This window comes from Nothobranchius furzeri, chromosome 19 (assembly GCF_043380555.1).
Source record: "Nothobranchius furzeri strain GRZ-AD chromosome 19, NfurGRZ-RIMD1, whole genome shotgun sequence".
Classification (NCBI taxonomy): Eukaryota; Metazoa; Chordata; class Actinopteri; order Cyprinodontiformes; family Nothobranchiidae; genus Nothobranchius; species Nothobranchius furzeri.
The window spans coordinates 12770773-12786715 of record NC_091759.1 but is presented as its reverse complement, the minus strand read 5'-3'; the positions used below and the strand labels follow the sequence as shown (position 1 = coordinate 12786715).

At 39.3% G+C, this 15943-nt stretch overlaps 1 long non-coding RNA gene and 2 gene segments (V, D, J or C); 2 read left to right on the top strand and 1 right to left on the bottom strand.

Moving 5' to 3' along the window:
• The first annotated feature begins 1467 nt into the window (after positions 1-1467).
• Positions 1468-1856, top strand: LOC139064227 (uncharacterized). Its single transcript, XR_011517305.1, has 3 exons — positions 1468-1576; positions 1652-1710; positions 1792-1856. It is a non-coding gene; the product is annotated as an uncharacterized lncRNA (long non-coding RNA).
• Positions 1857-11540: 9684 nt separating this feature from the next.
• Positions 11541-12880, bottom strand: LOC129157196 (Ig kappa chain V region 120-like). The segment is given in 2 exon segments: positions 11541-12613; positions 12715-12880. Coding segments are annotated over 2 exon segments (372 nt in total).
• A 180-nt stretch (positions 12881-13060) lies between these two features.
• Positions 13061-15665, top strand: LOC129157210 (Ig kappa-b4 chain C region-like). The segment is given in 3 exon segments: positions 13061-13110; positions 13380-13480; positions 14413-15665. Coding segments are annotated over 3 exon segments (471 nt in total).
• Positions 15666-15943: the final 278 nt, after the last annotated feature.

Sequence of the window (15943 nt, the reverse complement as noted above, 5' to 3'; positions counted from 1 at the left end):
GCAAATAAAGTATTTGTCATGCTATGTAATGTTTTTAATAGTGGACTTACATGCTGCTAATTGCTCCTTTAGATGGTCTCGTTCTTTGGTGAGCTCATCAATCTTATCCTTTTGCCACTCTAGCTTCATCTTACAGATCTCCACCTCTTGTGATCGTCTTCTGTCTGTCAGCTGTGCAGTTGGAGCAATAGTCACACCTAGAGAAAATTAAAAACAAAAAGAAACTAGGCTATTAATACAACTAACAACTGATTAAACAACAACTGCAGAAAATGCAATCATAATACTAAAGTACAGTTTGTAAAATATAAATATCAGTAAAAACATTGCAATGATTAATACATAGCCTGCTGTGGTAAAATTACAAATTATATTAAGTTGTTTTTAGAAACTTGCTTACTTGACAATAATTATATATTAATGTATTTCAAATATATTGTATTAGACTGTATAATGTAGAGCATTTATTGCATATTTATATTGCATAGACATGCATCAAAAAAGCTACAGAATGACAAACTAAATTGCAGAAAGCACAACTAATAGCAGCCCAGATTTATTCCAAAAGCAATAATCCTTAATTATTCCTTTAACTGGGTCACAAAAATAACTAGTAACATACACTGGACATTGCTTTTGTGGATATCTAAAGCTTGAATGTAGCTGAAAGCTAAGCTAACCGCTTATTAGTAGTTAGCGCCTAGCCCCGTGAAGGTAGTTTTTTCCAACAAAATAACCAAACACAATAAAGTGCAAAACACTCACCACTGGTAACACTGACATCCACCTTGTCCATGTCGTTACTTCAATTTTTGCCCTCGTTCGCCTGCCTATTGTAGATCGACCAGGGCTCGTCATGTTCACAGAGCCAGAGGAAGCCATTACTCCACCTTGGTTATGCCCTAGAGGTGAAAGGGCACAGCATCGCAGTCTTCTATTGGTCACGTCGGAAGACATAAGCAGCAAATGCGCAGCTTTCTCTGGCCAGAAGCGACATTACAGCTCAGAGCTAGCATAACTGGAAACTCATTAAATGATATTTTGGCCAAAAATGGGAAATTTTACACGACTGAAAAAATTAATTAACAAGGAGCTTTCTAGAAGAGGCCCACTGAAGCTTATAAAACATCTTCAGAAGGTTAAACTGCTTTAAAAGAAAAATGAAATGCAAAGTATGCCACCAGGAAACAAAACTGAAGAAAAGGGTGAACAACGGAGACCAATATGCCTGGTAAGAAATGCATTTTTTATTTTTGTAGGACGCCATAATAACCGGGGCACTTACTGTAAAATGCATTGTTAATAGTTGGTTTTATACCTAAATCCTCATTGAAACAGAGCAAACAGGGACATCTCTTGAAAGGGATGTTCCACCCCTAAATACAAAATGCTTTTTTCTCACTTAAGTAACTCACTGCATATAATTTTACATAAATTTTTTCATGTTACAATTTTTAAATAGGATCTGTCGAGGAGCAGCACATGGTGGACGCGTTAAACAAATCTCTGTCAGACACAAGTCCCTTTTCAGCCGTTCGAAAGTCTCACTTCAACACTGGATGCAATTTATCTACAGGTAAGCATAAACACTACACAAAAAGGAACTAAATTTAAATGACTCTTTGTAAGGATGTTATTTTTCTCCCTGAAGATTCTCTCAGGGTCTCAGATTACGTCAAATTGACATGATGGATGACACCATTGCAGGCAGTATGACAACAATTAGTAAAATGTCCAAAAAAATAAGGAGGGTATGTGTGGCTGCAGTTCAAAGAATGAGATGTCGTACAGGTCAGCAGATTGGTGGCCGAAGGGGTTTGTTGTGATCGATGAGAGTCATTTTCATCACAAACGAAAGGTAAGTTTTGTAATAGAAATTATATATTACATCTATATGACAACCTTTCACAGCACTTTTTTTGCCATTTGTCTTAATTGTTTTCTTTCTGCATCAGTATGGGAGAGGAACAATGGCAGGGGCTGGAAAAGAAGAAAGTGGGTGTTCGGAATGCTGGGCATAAAAAAATCAGCGTAAAACAAGGCCTATCTTGCGTCTTGTGGAGAAAAGATCTCGAAGACATCTTGTTCCTCTCATCACACTTCATGTCAGGATTGGTTCCTTGGTGATAAGTTATGAATGGCGGGCCTATCGCATTCTCCCAAACTTAGGTTATGGACATTATACTGTTAACCACAGCAGATGGTATGTGGACCCTCTAACAGGAGCCCATACCCAACATCTGGAGAGAGCCTGGAGGTCTTACAAGGAGAGAATTTGGAGACTCCGGGGTAACAGGAATGACACCCTACTATCAGAACACCTTACAGTTATTGAGTGGAACGAATGGCTTGCAAAAAAGCACAAACAGGGTGCTTTAGGGAGACTGATATATGACATTTTAAAAAAAATACAGATAAAAAAGTTACTGTTGCAACTGCAGTTTTTTTTCACCTTTTGAAAATATTTGAGCATTTCATGTAAAAACATACAATTCATAAAAGTGCATCGAGCCTTGTTCTTTAGGATATAGAGGAAATGTGGGAGCAGCTGAAGAACGCCTACATTAGGTCAGCAGAAGAAGTGCTCGGCTTCAGGAAAAGAAAGAACAAGCCGTGGATCAGCAATAACACCTGGAAACTGATCAATGAGAGAAAAACTATCAAGACAAAGACTGACAGTACCCGCTCAGAATGAATCAAGAATAAATTGAGGAATGAGTACAGGGAGAACGACAGAGAAGTGAAAAAAGGTGTCAGAGAGGACAAGAGGATGTGGATGTCAGAGAAGGCAGAGAGAGCTCAAAAGGTAGCGGAGAAAGGATGGCAGAAAGAACTGTATAACATTGTGAGACAACTAACAGGTCAGAACACCAGGCAGGCAGCAGCGGTCAGGAGCAAGAACGGGGAGCTGCTGAAGAATAAGGAAGCCAGACTAATGAGGTGGAAGGAACACTTTAAGGAAGTGCTCAACAGGGAGCAACCAGAAGAACCACCGCAAAAGGAGGAGGAGGAACAGGATGAGCTGGATATTCCAACTAAAGCTCCAACAACAGAAGAGATCAAGACGGCATTGAAGGCCCTTAAAAACGGAAAAGCCCCTGGTATAGACCAAATTTCAGCTGAAATGTTGAAAGTAGACATCGAACGAACCAGCTTCGAGTTAAAACGAATCCTTGACATCATTTGGGCAAAAGAAATAGTGCCAACCCAATGGACCAAAGGGCTAATCTGCAAAATCCCTAAGAAAGGCAACCTTCAGGAATGCGGGAACTAGAGAGGAGTTACGCTGTTGCCTTTGGCCAGCAAGGTGCTTAGTAAGATCCTGATCATCAGAATTCAAACAGGAGTTGATCCGTCACTGAGGAAAGAACAAGCTGGCTTTAGGAAAGGAAGAGGAGCTGTAGACCAGATATTCATTCTTAGGAATATCTTGGAACAGGTCAATGAATGGAACGCAACATTGTACATCCACTTTGTTGACTTTGAAAAGGCATTCGACTCCGTTCATCGCGAAAGCCTTTGGACTGCGCCAGTATGGAATTCCCCCCTAAGCTGATTCAGATGGTCAAGATCCTGTATGCAGACTTTCAGTGTGCCGTCATTGATGAAAATGAAATAACAGACTGGTTTCCAGTGACAACTGGAGTGAAACAAGGGTGCTGTATGTCAGGATTTTTGTTCCTACTGGTGATAGATTGGGTCATGAGGAGAACTGTGGAGGGTAAAAGAACCGGAATCAGATGGAACTTCATGACCATGCTGGAGGACCTAGACTATGCAGATGACATTGCCCTACTGTCCTCAACAATGGCACATCTTCAACACAAAAAAACTAGGCTGGAGACGAATGCAGCTAAAGTTAGACTGAGGCTGAATGCTGGAAAGTGTAGGATCATGAAGGTGAACAGTAAGAGGGAAGATAAGCTGAAAGTGGGAGAAAGAGAAGTGGAGGAGGTGGAGAGCTTCACATACTTGGGGGCAAGTGTCACTAAAGATGGTGGAGGCACAGCGGATATCAAGAGGAGGGTCGGATTGGCAAGTGTAAGGCACAAACAGCTTTCAAACATCTGGATGGCCAGTGACATCAGCAAAAAGACAAAGACTTCTCTGTTCAAAAGCCTCGTACTGTCAGTGCTACTATATGGATGTGAGACATGGAAATTGACAAAGGGAGAAGAAAAGAAACTCGACGCCTTCCAAACGAAGTGCCTAAGGAGGATCTTTAAGATCTGGTGGCAACAGCATGTTTCCAATGAGACAGTGCTAGAGATGGCACAGACAGAGAGGATCAGCGATGAGGTGAGGAGGAGGAGATGGAAATGGATCGGCCATGTGCTGCTAAAGGAGGAGACGAGCGACTGCGCTGTGGATCTAGGTTGGGCGCCTGAAGGTCGAAGGAAAAGAGGCCGACCTAAAACAACTTGGCGGCAAGTGGCTGAGGCAGAGAGAAACAGAGCAGGATGGTGCTCATGGAACTCAAAAAGAAGTGCAGCTGGAAATCGATCCCTGTGGAAAAATGATGTCCTTGCCTTATGTGCCTCCTGGCACAAAGAGAAATGATGATGATGAAGGTATATATAGTCTCCACTTTAGATGAGCTCACTCAAAATACTTAACTAAGAAGTAGTAAATGGTTTGTAACGTTTTAAAGTAGTTTATTAATGTATTTATAATAATTGATAGATGATCTATTTAAAAAGAAGTGGGTCGGTAGGGAGCTGCATCTTTGGAAGCCATTAAGTGACAATTGTAAATGTATTGTAAGACATCTGTTAACATTTAGTAGCTGACTGATGTATTCGTGAGATTCAGTGTTTAGAAAACATCTAGTGAGACTCTAGTATGTGTAGGAAATGTTTAGTTTATAGTATTAAATAGGGTATGCTAACTATTTACTTACCCTTTACCAATGGGGTTGTATACTGTTTTACATCATCAAAGGACTGGTTTGTAAATGATGGAGAGCAGAGTTTATAAATGATTAATCAATGACTTATAGATCATGAAACATCATGAAGAAAAAGTGTGACACAGTAGCTTCTTCATCTTGAATAAAGCCTTAATAGTGGTGCTTGTAAGTTTTGCAGATGCTTTACAAATGATTAAATAACCATTAATCAATGCTTTACTGATGATTAACTAATGCTTAATAGTGTGCACTTATTATAAAGTGTTACCGAAAGTTTAATGAGAGTGTCATTCTCTTCCGCCTGTCTAGCTTTTGCCAGGTTACTGCCAAGTTGCCTGAAATATTTACCTATTTCAAATTTACATAATTCCCAATTGCAACTAAATTAATTTTAAGTTAATGCTTTAGTCCTAAACTTTTTAATTAAGTCAGGGATAATTGTATTCACCTCTTTACATTTCAAAAGAGAATTATTAAGTTTCCATATAGAAGCTTTGGGAATTGAGCAAGAGGACAGGGTGATTGACATGCTAATCGCTTTGTGATCAGACAAAGGGCAAATAATAATATCAGTAGAGATTCTATTGTTTATTAAAGATTTAGAAAGTAGCCAGTAGTCAATCCTAGACCTCCTAGAACAGTCCTTATTTGACCAAGTATGCACACAAGAATCAGGGTTTTGTTTTCGCCACATATCCACAAGATTAAAATTATCCATGAGGACCAGTAGATGAGGGTGAGGAGATGGCGTGTTTTTAGGTGGCCATCCGTCTATTCTATTATTAACTGTCAAATTAAAGTCTCCTCCTAAGATAATTCCAGCTGTTAGATATTTCTGAAGCCAATACAATATTTTGGATTCCAAAGCCTGAAGAAAAGTTATAGAATCACAGTAAGAATTATAACCATATATATTAATAAGTAGCGAGGTGGTCCGATTAAGTGAAACAACAATTTAGCAGTAATGGCCTAAAGGATCAAGGTCAGCATTTAAAACATCCCCATTAAATCTATTTTTAAGGATTCCGACACCAGCTGATCTATCTGAACCATGAGCAAACCATACATCATTTCCCCACCGAGATTTCCAAAAGTTAACATCAGATTTAAGAGAGTGGCATTCCTGTAAGAAAATAAAGTCACAATTGTGCTTCTTTGTAAACAAGAACAGAGCTTTCCTTTTAACATTATTTCTAAGGCCCCGAACCTTAACAGAGAACAAGAACAAAGACATGAAAAATCAAAAACAATAGAATGAAGAAAAAGGAGTGTAGAAGAAATTTACTTATTACACCCAGAATTCTTCCAAAACAGTGACGGAGAAAAAAAGATTGAGCTCCGTAGAAAAAAATGATAAGAGTACTGAAGTAGAACATATTTTTTTCCCTTTTAGTCCTCTTTTTTACTTTTTGTAATATTTTTTGCCCCTTAGATCCATTTCAAAATAAGAGACAGCAAAGTATCCAACCTTCAAAACGAAACTCACATGTTAACAGATACTCTCTTGCCATCAATAATAGCAAAGGCTCCTCTGAAGCCTGCTCTTTTGCCATCTTTCCTCGCTCGCTCCACCAGGGGCCACAGTTTGTTCCTCGCTTCCTTCACGCTCTGAGATAGGTCTTCTAAAATCCGGATTTTCTTCTGCTTGAGCACAGCAGCATTTCGAGCATCCCTCCAGATTATGTCTCGGTGTGATCGAGAGATGAACTGTACGATGATTCGACGAAAAGATTTATCTTTATCTGACCGTGGACCCAGTCTGTGCACGATGTCAACAGACATAGGAAGCTTGTCTGCTATACGCAGGGAAACTTTGCTGAAGAGGTCAATAATCAGCTGCTTCACATTCTCACCGCTGTGCTCCTCCACTCATGCCACTCTGAGATTCCATCTCCTTTTATATGTATCAACTTCTTCAACCTTTTCACGGAGGATAGCATTCTCCTTTTCCAAAGCAGCAACTTTTAAGTCAATAGTTTCCACCTTTTCTGCTAGATGACTCAGATTTCCGGCCAAAGATTCCATAGCATTAACCAAACTTTTGGCAGAAGCGCTGCTCTCCTTAACAGCTGACTCCACGTGCACCAATCTGCCAAGGCTTTCCTCTTGCATCTTTTCAATACGTAACATCACAGACATCATATCTGGTGGAGCTTCGGGGGTTTTGAGATTTGGCTTTGACTTTTTAGCCGGACGGTTGTCTGGAGTTTCGGTGAGTGGGGTAAGATCCGGTTCATTCCCAGAGAGAGATGGTTCCAAGCATTTTCTGGCATATGTGTGCATCACAACCCGAATATCACCTCTATCTTCCATTTTCAGCTACGAGGGAGCAAGCGTGGGTCAACGGAGTAGATTTTCACGTTGAGAGAGAAAAAAAAAGCACAAACGTAAGATTTTGTTTAACAAAGAGTCAAATACCTTAAAGCTGTCAACAAGTTGTTTTCTAGGACACTATGGAAAAACTTCAGTTAACCGAGTTCATCAAAAAGTAGTTGGTCAGCGGAGCTCCGATATGAAGATGTTACACCGACGCCATCTTTGGCTGATCTCCGCAGCGACAAGTATTGTCCGAATTCCAAGAATACTCATTCTCGCGTCCTCAAACGTGTCCTCACTCCACCCACATTTCGAGGATGGGTCTGATGGATCCTCACAGGAGCAAGGGTATCCCAGCATGCTTTGCGCGCCGGCCGCTGGACTCGACACTCTCAACAATGGCGGACGGAGCGGGAGAGCAGTACAGCTTGAAATGTAAGTTTGTTTATAAAAATAGCGGTCAAAAAAATAAAATACGTGTTTGGGCACTTTTGGCTTGTTTTTATATAAGATGTAATAACGCAAATAGTTTTTTTCATGTAATTTAAGGCTACAACATGCCCCACCAAAAACTAGCTTGAATGTGTAATAGGAAAAAACCACCGTAAACTAGCTTGATCCCAGCAGGCTTTTTTAAAAGAAAATAGCTGTAGAAAACTAAGCTGAAAGCGGTTCTGTTTATAGACATTTTTCGTTTGTATAAGTACATTTTAAGCAGAAATCAGCAAGGACGAGCTTGTATGGTGGTCCCGTCATAATTCCCGTTTGTGTGTTTGTGTGTTTATTTAGCAAATAAAGCTTCTCATCATTTGTTTTAAGGTTAACACCCCACCGTAAACTTGCTTGAATGTTTAATAGGAAAAAACCCACCGTAAAAGAGCTTGCATCTTATTTAATCATGTAATGAACGCCAAAAATAATGAAAACTAAGTTTAATGTTTATTTAAATTAATTTTTAAGAAACCACATTACTGATTTAATGTTTTTAGCACGGTGGCGTGGAGGTGCAAGAGTAAATCCATTACACATTATATGAGCATAGTATTTCCATCTATGTTCTGCTGTGAAAAGTACAGTTTATCATTATTTTATTAATACAGTTGACATGTTTTCTTTCTTCTATTGTTCTCTTTATCATCTATTTAGGATGGGCCAAGTGCAGCAGTGGGGGACACAGATGAGATGGAGGGTGGTGAGAGTCAGCCGACAACATCAGTGAGAAAAAGAAAGAGCAGCAGGGATGATGAACTCCTTGACGTCATCAGGGAGGACATCAGACAGCAGAGGGAAGCGGAGGAGAGGAGAGAAAGGATGATGGAAAGATTTTTAGCCCTGATGGAGAGAATGGTGGAGAAATAGTTTAATTTAGATTAGTTTTTGTTCTGGTTCAAGATATTTGTTATTAAATTTTATATTTGTTGGAATGTATCTGACATTTGATGAAATGTAATAAAATTTCTATTAATTGATAACTCCTTTCGGATCATTTTAACGGTTTTATTATTATTCAGGTTTTTTTAAAGTAACAACATAGGATAAATTAATGGTGAGGGAAAACTGTAATACATAAAAATCATTTGAAGATAACAACAATATAACATGTATGTGCATTTAAAGCAGGATTAACCTGAGTGACTTTTCCTGGACTGTTTATTTAAATTTGGTAAACAGGAAGTCTTTGGCGGTGATAAATCTGCAGAACATGGATCCCTGAGATGGGGTGGAGTGCTGGAACCGAGACCAGTGCCTGGACTTTTCTGGTTGGAGAGTGGAACATCACACAGGGTGGTCTGCAGAGGGTGCTTCTGGATGCATCATCTCACTGTCCAATGCATCGTCCATCAAAATGGTTTGCTGGGCTGGCTCAATCAATGGCTGTCATATCACTAACATTCAGATATATGCAAAAGGAGATATATGGATTTATTAATATAATACGTGTAACTAGCAGATCAAAAGACTAAATGCTTTTTTAAATTAGAGACGCCTACGTAAATTACTTGCCTGCTAACAGTAATCGTGGTCTGGTGGTACCTGCTCCAGAGCAGACACCTCAGCAACAAGTTGGTCCTGCCACAGTGCACCACTGACGGCCTCCAAGCCAGCCTCCCCCTCATCTTCTGCAGCATCATCCTCAGGTTCATCCTCCTGCGGCACAATGTCACCAGCACTGAGGCAGATGTGCAGAATGGTGCATGCTGTGATGACCTGGAATACAGACAAAACATAATTATATATTTAATTGTAAATCAAAGAATACATCAACATTTTTTTCCACTGTGTGTTAACTTACATGAGGTACATAGGTGTGGTGCACCTCCAGCGCTTTCAGGAAGATGGCCCTGAACCTGGTCTTCATCATTCCAAAAGCACACTCTATGATGCAGCGTGCCCTGGAATGATGGCTGTTGAAGCGCTGGGCTCCCACACCTGGAACCACCCATTTGTAGGGGGTGATGAGGGAGAGTGGATGTTGGAGGCATGGGTACCCTCCATCTTCGAGGATGAAGTGTCCTGGAGGAGGATAGGCTGCCTGTGCAGTGGGCTATGGCAGAGCACCCTGGAATCATGGACCGACCCACGCCAGCCCACATAGGTGTCAATAAAGCGGCCCTGATGGTCACAAACTGCCTGAAAAAATGTTTAAATGAATACTTTTTTAAAAGAGATACAGGCATTAGGCTAATATTTCAATGCTATTTTATGCAGAATACAAACTTTATGCACACAAAGAAGCATGAAGATCAAATATTTTTGTTAGTAAATAAAAATTTATTTAGGTGTAACGTGAGGAAGTATGGGTTTCTTTGCCAAAGGTCGTATTTGCCCGGCTGGGTCAAAGCTGGGTCACGCAGCACCTTCACCCACAGATTAAGACCTAAGCCACCAGCAAGTCTGAAGGACTCCACAACATCGAGAACACCTGCATCTCCAGAAGAAGGACTTCACACACATCCTAGTCATAATAAAACAGAGTCTTAAGCTTTCTTTGTGTATTAATGTTAAATAATCATTTGATCACTTTGCTCATTATAAATGTATTTTAATCAAATGAATGATTATTATGCTTTGGGTAATCATAATGAACTATAATGAATCAGTATACTTAATTAAATAATGTTTTTGAAGATGTTTAGCGATGACCTTCACACCTGCTCATACAGGTCCGTATCCACAGTAACTTCAAAACACATTTGCTCTGACGCACAACAAGTTTGCTTTGGGAAGAGAAGTGGTTTTCGGTAAGGAGTTCAGTTCAGAACAGAACGAAGAGAGAGAAGTGCGGAACGAACGCCACGGGGAGAGGAGCCCTGCAGGCTCCTGTCTCCCACCACGCTATTTCTGTCAAGCCAGACAGAATAGCTGAAATGCAACCCGCTAACGCAGACTCGTCCCAGAGTCTTTGATTTCTGAGTTAATTTAAACATGAGAAAGCACATCTGCCGAAACGCTTCAGCAACGTGTACCGAGGTCAACTCTGGACTGGACCGTCTCACACCTTCGTCTTCTCTGTCAGCCAAGGTGTCATCTGGAGAAACATCCTCCTGAGGTCCGGATCTAAAAGAGGGTCCTAAGTGCGGTGAGGAAGAACACGACCAGATAGCGTTCTGATGCTGTTTTTCTAATAAGAACTAAAGTTTAATTGCAAAACATCATTTTTCACTCAGATTCACCTTCCCTCTACCTGAAGCAATCTCAGACACCGGCATGCACGCATTCATAATTCCATCATCCTCAATCTTAGCACATCCAACACAAGGTCTATTTGAGCAAGCTTAAAATATCAACTGTTAAAGATTGTCCAAAAAGGTTGCCAACGCTGATTGTTTTTCCTATGATTGTCATTTCAAATCGTTAGTTTAAATTGAAGAAATAAATCTCTTAACATTTAAACTTGTCTTTTCATTGAACTGAAACACAGACAAATGGATTTGATCGTCAGTTTATCGATGAAAACAACCTTAGAGTCTTCTTATCTCTATAACATTTGGTTATTAATTTGTTAAAATTAATATTCCAGATTATTATGTAGAATGGTTCATAAAAGAGCCAACAACCATTACGCTACATAGGCAATATTATTTATCTACTTGTTAGTATGTTCTATAGTAGTTTGTACTTTTAGCCACAGGTCTTTCAGTTGCTTAAAAGATAAATGAAACTAGCTAATTTAGCATATGATTCCTGAAAGCTGGTTCACTAAACAAAAAAAAATATATATATATGTATGTATGTATGTATATATATATATATATATATATATATTACCTGGATATGGTTGCTTCTCAGCCTTAAATAATAACGTCGGCGACGGAGATTAAGCAGGTCATTAACTAAAAGTATAAAAGGAAAAAACAACAGATTTCTGGATCCATTTTCCCAGCTTGTTAGCCTGTTTGCCGCTCTCATGGTAACTAAGCAACTGGACCTGGGGGCGGGAATAAAACGAGGCTAGTACTGTCCGAATTCAGAGCCGCTGACTTCCGGTTTTAGCGGTCTTGCAAGGACCCGGCCTTGCTAGACCGGCGAGGACCCGTACTCACAAGAATCCTTCCTCTGGATTCGGACACACCCTGATACTTGTTTATGAAAATTAATCAGTTTCTTTTTAAATAGTTTGTTAAGCAGAGGGTTATTTGCACAAAAGAGTGAAATGATGTAAAACAGAACGTTATTCATGTCTCGTCTAATTAGGATAAGAGTCAGGATAAATCTTCAAATCTTCTTTGCAATAATTTGTGACATTTTTACAAAAGTGACTGGATTTTATTCATTTTCTTCTAGTCTTCCTGAAACACAAACGGTTGCTAATTTCATTCTTTTCAGTTATTTATTTGTACGTACATTTTTTCTTTCATTTAACAAAAAATCATCAACTCTTTAAAATCTAAATGGTTTATTAAATTCAGCACATTTAATTATTTTATATTAAGATGAAATATCATATTTAGTGTTTTGAAGGATGAAAGTGTTGCTACACGTGTTTATGTCATCAGTGAACTGCTGAAGCTTCCAGCTGTTAGTTTCTGTTCAGCCTGACTGAGGGAGGTTTTTGTACGACGGGTTTTCACTGTGTGAACATCCACTGGCTGTTTATTTTATGAACACTCTGACAGTAATAAACTGCAGCATCTTCAGCCTGAACTCCACTGATGGTCAGAGTGAAGTCAGATCCAGATCCACTGCCTGAAAAACGATCTGAGATTCCTGATTGTCGGGCGGCAGCGCCATAAACAAGGAGTTTAGGAGGTTGTCCATCTTTCTGTTGGTACCAGGATAAATATCTGCCTCTTACATCCTGACTGGTCCTACATGAGATGGAGACGGAGCGTCCCACAGCAGAGCTCACTGCTGCAGACTGAGTCACTGTGACCTGACCTCTGGACTCTGAGGAGACAAAAGCAGAAAGCAGCTTGATGCTTTTGTGGGCTTCATTCCAGAGGGACACATGTTCATAGAGGAGAGGAGTTGGATTCTCTGGACTTTACCTGTGAAGCAGCAGCAGAGGAGAGTCCAGATGAGGACGCAGATCAAAGTCATGGTTTTGATCAGGAGGATTTCCAAGTCTTCTGTTGTGATGAAGGACAGCTGTCAGTCATCCAGTCTTCAACTCTCAGGACTATAAACTCTCCCAGAGCACTGGAGCATGGTGCTGCTGATGCAAAGTCATGCTCTATGGAAATCTGCTGACTCATTCCAACAGGATCATGGCTCAGGCTGATGATGGTTTAAAATCACCTACATTTTAAGCACGATTTTGAATCATAATTTAAGTCTGAGATCTTCATAAAATTATCTTTAACATTATTACTTTTAATCTATAAAAAGCTCAAAATGAAACCAATAACTTCCATTAAAACCAGTAACAACACTTTTGAGACTCTGTACATTTTTACAAATGTTTCATCTTTTCTACAATATTTTCTAGTCAGCTTGTTATTTATTCATCAGAACTGAAACAAAAATTCTCTCTACTCAATATTTACTTTTACATGATTTCACGTTTGAACACCTTTACAACCTTTCATCATGTTTAATCATTCAGGATAAATAGTATTACTGTGTTGTTGGGAATTCAAAACTAGCACAGTTAATTAAATTTAAGCTGACAAAAGTCTCATTTAGTATAAACTGGTGAGTTTGTTTGTGTCAGACTCACAGAGCCGTGTCTCTCAGAGGTTTTTGTACGACGACTCGACCAGTTTGTATCACTGTGGTACACGTTTGGTGGAGGAACCAGACTGGAGTTTGGAAGTAAGTTAAAACCTTTAAATTTTACATTTAAGTTTTTGTTATTGTCATTATTTAAAGAGATTTGTTGTCTTTTGAAGTAATTTTGTTAATTTTTAAAGGTTTTACAATTAATATGAATAACTAAACTGCAAAGTTTGCTTTGAAATTAAAATTTACAACATTAAAAAATGTATTAGGATTTTAAAATGAGGCCAAAAAAGAGAAAACGTTTATTTATAATGATTTATTTTCTAATCATGATGATTAAAAACAGAATGTCGTGTCTCTACAGTCAAACGTCTCTAAACAGCAGCTGAGTTAGTTTGTATAACTGTGGGTCACGTCTGGAGGAACCAGACTGGAGGTTAGAAGTTAGATTAATATTTTTGGGTCTATTATAAAAACACATATATTTAAATACATTCCTCATTTCAGAATGCCCTCTGTACAGAGACCTTTTACAAAGTTATGTTCATTTATAGAAAACTTTTAACAGGTTATGAAAAATCTTTTTTATTTACATTTCTTGTCTTTGTTTCTATCTAATTAACTGTGAGAATAAAAATCCCCAAAATTAAATTTTTATTTAACATTTAATAATAAAATTACATGTTTTTTTTCTCTTTTTATAAGATAAAACACAAGTAAAAATTTTCCTTGTTCGAATCAAATCTGCCTTTTTTAAATGTTTAATCGTATTTCCTTTGTGATTTATTTTTTACTGTAACTCTGAAATGATTCAGATGTAAAAAGTTAAACTGCTGGATGATTTTCTCTGAGCTGATCTGCATCAGAGGTTTCTGTTAGGAAGTGAAACAAAGTGAGTGACTGTTGGAGCAGAAACACATCTGGTAGAAACTTCTTCACATACAGCATCACTTCTAGGAAGAGTTTCTCCTGTTTGACTGAAAGCTGTTTAGTTCCTGTCCTCTAACCTGATTGGTGTCTCCTAGGTGATACCCGTCCCATCCTGACGGTGCTGCCTCCCTCCAGTGAGGAGCTGCAGCAGGGGAAGGCCACGCTCATGTGTCTGGCCAACAAGGGCTTCCCCTCAGACTGGAGTCTGTCCTGGAAGGTGGACGGCAGCAGCAGCAGCTGGGAGGAGGACAGGAGCCCCGTGGTGATGAAGGACGGCCTCTACAGCTGGAGCAGCACCCTGAGGCTCACTGCAGACCAGTGGAGGAAGGTGGGCTCTGTGACCTGTGAGGCCACCCAGGGTTCCCAGTCTCCAGTCTCAGAGTCACTCAGGAGAGACCAGTGTTCCCAGTACTGATGGGACTCACTGTGATGCTGGTTTTACTTTGCTAATTCTTTCAGTTTTATTCATGTGGTTTTTCACCTGCTTAAATAAAGCTTGTTTTATAAGCATTAAACTCAAAATAAAGTCAGTCTCATTTGTTTGCTTTTCACTTGTTTAGTTTATAACAGAAACATCTATTAAAGACATCTAGAAGGTTGTAAAATGTAAAAATCTTCTGTACCAAGTGTTGATGTTTGTGCAGGTCAAACCCAAGAATTCAAGATTGTCTCTGAAAAAAAAAACTTTATTGATCCAAAATGAAAAATCTAATAAAAGGTATTGAATTTTCATTTCATCAACAATCCTCTAAAAATCAGTTTTATCTGGTGTGACATGAGTTTAGTTAATATTTCAACTCAAAACACAAAATAATAAATAAATCAAACAACTGATCTGTTTATAATATGGTAATAACTTTAACACACAGCTTCTGCTAGAAGCTTCAGAGTTTGATCTTTTATGGCAGGGGGTTGTCAGCTAAATGTGTTTAAGGGCTGAAGTTTTATGCAGCAGACACCGTGAGGGCCAGATGATCTTCTAAAATAAAGAATGGTTTTTGAGTTCTGTCATTAGTATTGTTTCCCTGGATGGTACAGAACTACAACTTGTGTGTTCCTATACATATCTGGGTATCTGGCTGGACAGCACACTTTCATTAGACATTCACATTAATTCATTACTTTCTAAAGTCATGTCAAGAATTGGGTTTCTATACCACATCAGATCATCCTTTACTCCTTCTGCAAAGCAAACCTTGGTCAAAACTTCCCATCTTGGTTTACAGTGACATAATTTATAGTGTAACAGCCCATGTCTGTAACCTGGTGCCTATCGGCTTTGGTTGAACTTGTTAAATTATTTATATGTGTGAAATACAGTTTGGAGGTTATTGTCTTTGTTTTCGTTGCTGATTTCTGTGACCTAAGAGAAAGGCCGCATCACGTTGAGTATTGTTTTATTGATCGTTTTGTCTGCCTGACTCCTATAAGAGGTGATTTAGGAGTCACGCCCCGCCCCCGAGAGTGGTACTCCCTCACCTGTCTGGAGGACGCTGGAGGCAGGAGGAAGTGAGTTTGATCAGACGTTGCCAAGCGGTGTTATGGACTAAGGATTATCGCACCAACGACTAGGGAGAGTCTAGCAGACCTATGTGACTTATCTGATGTGCTGGAGGAGTAAGCTGG